This window comes from Gordionus sp. m RMFG-2023, chromosome 1 (assembly GCF_954871325.1).
Source record: "Gordionus sp. m RMFG-2023 chromosome 1, tfGorSpeb1-WG-v2, whole genome shotgun sequence".
NCBI classification, from domain to species: Eukaryota; Metazoa; Nematomorpha; class Gordioida; order Chordodea; family Parachordodidae; genus Gordionus; species Gordionus sp. m RMFG-2023.
The window spans coordinates 66,081,824-66,086,429 of record NC_088775.1 but is presented as its reverse complement, the minus strand read 5'-3'; the positions used below and the strand labels follow the sequence as shown (position 1 = coordinate 66,086,429).

The following is a 4,606-nucleotide window of genomic DNA, read 5'->3' as shown; positions in this document are numbered from 1 at the left end:
AAACATTATTTACAATGTGGATCCTGGCTTATCCACGAGTGGTACCCGTCATCCCACTTAAATTAAACGGGACCCTGTCAGTAGGGTAAATTACTGTCAACTTTGTGGATCCTGGCTTATCCACGAGTGGTATCCGTCATCCCACTCAAATTAAACGGGCCCAGACAGTAGGGTAAATTTTCTGCCAACAGTGAATGCAAATTCACTGCACTGGAGACGCCCTCTATGGGGTGGTGGAATGCCCACTTAATTGTGGGATGTCTCCAGTGTATGATACGATACGATGAGTGAAGACCCCTCCAATGACAAAAAATTTAATTTGCAACTGCTAGAAACTAAACTAAAAACCTGCAATGAAAATAAAGATATAGAACTTAAATCTTATATCGAAGCATATCAAGAAATACAGAAGTTAATATTTTTCTTGATCTAGTTTATTTTTAATTCAAGGTTCTTTCCTTTGTTGGGAAAAATATTCTATTTCATTTACACTGATGTCCAAAAAAAATTAACAATTTTGAATAATTTTACATTAGATACGAATAAATCAGGTATTTATAAAACAGTATTGTCTATGGTTCGTTATGAAGTTACTCTCTTGAAGGAACCTATAAATGAATATATAATAATAAATGATGCTGCCATAGGATGTAGAACATTTTCACGCCTTCATAGGGCCTTTAATTTTTTTATAAACTTTTTAGAGGGAATAGTTAATAAACAACAAATTTTAAACAATGAAAATTTTACTAATAATAATATGGATTATAAACTCTCTTCTATAGCAATAGAATCTTATAATTTAACATTATCACAATTCCATCCATGGATCATTAAAAAGGCAGTTCAGGTTGCAGTTCATAGCCTGCCTACAAAAAAATGATTTACTTAATCAATTAGACCCTTGTTCATTTATATTAGATATTAATGGTAAATTTTAAATTAAATTATTTGCTTTTAAATAATTTTTAGAGATCCATCATTATAGAAATGAGACAATTTTGCAAAAATTTATAGATATTATACAAGAATCAAAAAAAATATATAATAATATTCAAGTTATTTACAGAAAATATAATATTACAAACATACCATGATATATATATTTAAATGTTCTTTTTATTTCAATGATATATGATTCACATATGATGTTTGGGTTTTCCAAATGAGATTAATTATAATCAGACTTGATTTATTTTTATATGGTATAAATTAATGAAATGTTTTGATTTTAATATAAAATTTATAAAAAAAATTCTTATACCAAATATATAATATATTGAAATATTAAATATGTAAAAATAATTATTAAATATGTAAAAATATTCATCTTATCATCAGTGTAACCAAAGAGAGGGGAATGTGAGAAATCTTCCACACCCCAATAAAAATTTGCAAATATCATTTTAATCATATAAAAATTGGTACCCTTACATTCCCCTCCTTCAACCTCAAAAATGAATAAAATTATAACCAATATTTTATTTATGACTTGGCAAATGGCATGCAAAAATTGGTCTTAAATAACATTCGAAGGTAAAAAAGTTACACACAAGTACCCCATACCTCTTAAGAAAATCATTTACTTCTATGGACTTTATTAGCTTAGATCCACAAAAAATCTGAATATTCAAAACCACCAACTTAATAATTGATACCGATCTAGTATTTATTATTGCTATAAACGAACGCGTTCATGAATAAGTTCGTTTTTAAAAAAATGATGAACGGCGTTTCTTTTATTTTTGACGAACATGAACAAGTTCCTTTTTTTTGATGAACGTGTTTGAATTTAACATTCGTTCAATTTTAAAAACATCTTATTTGAAAAATTTATATTCCTAATTTTTTAAGAAAAATTTTTAATCAGCTTTTTTTCACATTTCAATTTTTTTTAACTAACCATTATTATAGTTTATTAATTTGAATATTATTATTTATATTTTAATTTAATAGATTAACATAAGCATCAGAGTTGTTAAAGTATCTAGATATAAAAATGTAGTATCTGTATCTGTATCAAGATAGATTTTTTAGATAGGTATCTGTATCTGTATCTAGATATTTTTTTAGAGGTATCTGTATCTGTTTTTAGATACTTTTTAAGATACATTTTATATACCGCTTTTTTATTGTAAATAAAAATATTTGACTGTAAAATTTATTTTATTTCATATGAGCTTATGAAATAAATAAATATATATATTATATATTAATATTTATTAATACTATAATAAAGAATTATATATACATAAAATATTAAAACTTATATATAAAAAATATATATAAATATTCATTAATTTAAATATTATGTCCGAGTTTATCAATAAACCATACAAATTTTAATATTACAATATGGAAATGGTAAATTTTATTTTATGACTAAATTTTTAAGTTTATATATTTATTTAGATCTATATCGATGAAAAAGAGGAAGCAACAAGTTCTATTGCTTTACCATGGCCAAATTGAGCATATTTTAAAATAATATCTCAAAACAAAGAAAACAATTAATTCTCTGATGGTAAAAGGTTTGCCGTGTCTACCTTAAAATACAAAAATATCCGTCAGTATGACTTCAACGTGCAATATCGTGAAGCACATAAGGGTATAGATATTATATATTTAAAATTCTAATTAAAATTTTAAGAGAAAATATCCAACCTTGTTAACAAAAATAAAAAAGGGGAAGGAAAATAAAATACTAAAGAAAATATTGGCAAGGCTCATCCTCCAATAATATTTTTGTTAAAAGACCTTTGACTTTAACTCAAGGCACTTTAGATGATTTAATTATTGCTTTTATTATAGATGGCATGCAGCCATTATAAAAGAAAACAATTGATACAAAGATTAGCTGGTGAATTATTAAAGTCATCAACTGACTGCAAGCAAATAACCTGCCAAAAAAAACAAATAATTTAATTTCAGATTTTTTTCAGTACCCTACAGCAGATATAATTTCTAATAATGATTTAAATTTTGATAATCAACAAATTTTAAATAACTTTTTCAAAAATAAATGTAGAGATTTTAGCATTTTTAAAGAACTGATATAAAATTGTTATTTATTAAATATAACACTATAATTCCTTCAAGCGCCCCTGTGGAAAGACTATTTAGTGTTGCTAAAAATGTCTTCACAGATAAACGAGGATGCCTAAATGATCAAAATTTTAAAAATATTTTATTACTGAAATCTAATAATTATTTAATCATATATTTTCATATATTATATTAAAATTATAATTTTAGTTATATTCTGATAAATGTTATATCGCGTCAATAAATTTTTAGCTCATTTCATGAATTTTCACAATATAATATTAATTTAGGTTTATGCAAACCTATAAGAGCATAAAAAAATGTATCTGTATACGATACATTTAAAAATGTATCTGTATCTTGATAACTTTTTAGACGCTGTATCTGTATCTAGATAACTTTTGAGACTATGTATCTGTATCTGTATCTAGATCCATTTAAAAAGTATCTTTTAACAACTCTGATAAGCATGGATATTATTATTTCATCATCTGATTTTGATATGGCCCAATCATAGTTACCAAATATAAAATGTGCCCAAAAAGTATAATATCAGTTTCAGAATCTTCAGGTTCTAATTTGGAACGACATTTGATTGTATTAAATTTAATATAAAATGAGGAAGTAGAGGATATATTGAAGGAGGATAACTTATCTCATTTTTTTAGGCAAAGAACAAAACAATAATTTAATAAATTCCCCTCATTAAAAGAGTTGTTTATTAAATATAAACTGCAATCCCCTCATCTGCCCCTGTAGAGCGCCTTTTTTTATAGCTAATACAGTATTAATTGCCGGCTTTCCTGCCTATCAGATGAAAAATTTGAAAAACAATTGTTAATAAAAATTAATAAGATAAATTTTTTATTATTGACTATATTATTTTTTAACGTGGCTAATATATTGTGTTAAAAAATATAAGACAATTATATTAAATTAAATTTTAAAAAAAATTATCATAAAATTTTGAATGGACGTGAACGCGTTCGAATTTGTCAATAAACGTTGAGCGTGTTCGATTTTTTTAGAAATGTTTGCAGCACTAGTATTAATTTATATTTATCAGGGACATGAACCCTTCGACAAAAAAAAGAGGAATCGATTCAGGAAAAATTTATAACGAGTTTGAGCCAGTTTCAGGTTTTGGAGATCATAAAGAAATATTGACTCAACATAATACAATTTTCTAATATTTATTTTTTTTATACTCCATATAAAATTAATACTTATTATGGACCTATATATTAGTTACATTGCTAACCATTGACCAAACCTATATATTGGATACAAAAATAACATTTTAAATAAAACTTTCTGCTATCCTTAAATCTAATTTGAAAGGTTAGGCATTCTCAGTAAACTCATTCATGCCAAACAATATACTATAATGCATTCATTGTAAATGAGGATGTTCTTACATGTTCTAAAAAACAACTAGGGCTGTGCCGGGTCCTATATAAAACCGATTCGATCCGATATTTTTTATGATTGTATGTAAAATCATATAATTTTATTTTATAAATAATTTCACAATAAATTAACGAAAGGAACTAAAATACAA

At 25.3% G+C, this 4,606-nt stretch overlaps 1 protein-coding gene across 1 annotated transcript; it reads left to right on the top strand.

Moving 5' to 3' along the window:
- Window positions 1-283: 283 nt before the first annotated feature.
- Window positions 284-1,033, top strand: LOC135928728 (ceramide-1-phosphate transfer protein-like). The gene is made up of 3 exons (XM_065465187.1): window positions 284-411; window positions 451-930; window positions 973-1,033. The coding sequence occupies exons 1-2, from the start codon at window positions 284-286 to the stop codon at window positions 881-883; spliced, it is 561 nt and encodes a 186-aa protein (XP_065321259.1). The 3' UTR covers window positions 884-930; window positions 973-1,033.
- The last annotated feature ends 3,573 nt before the right edge of the window (window positions 1,034-4,606 follow it).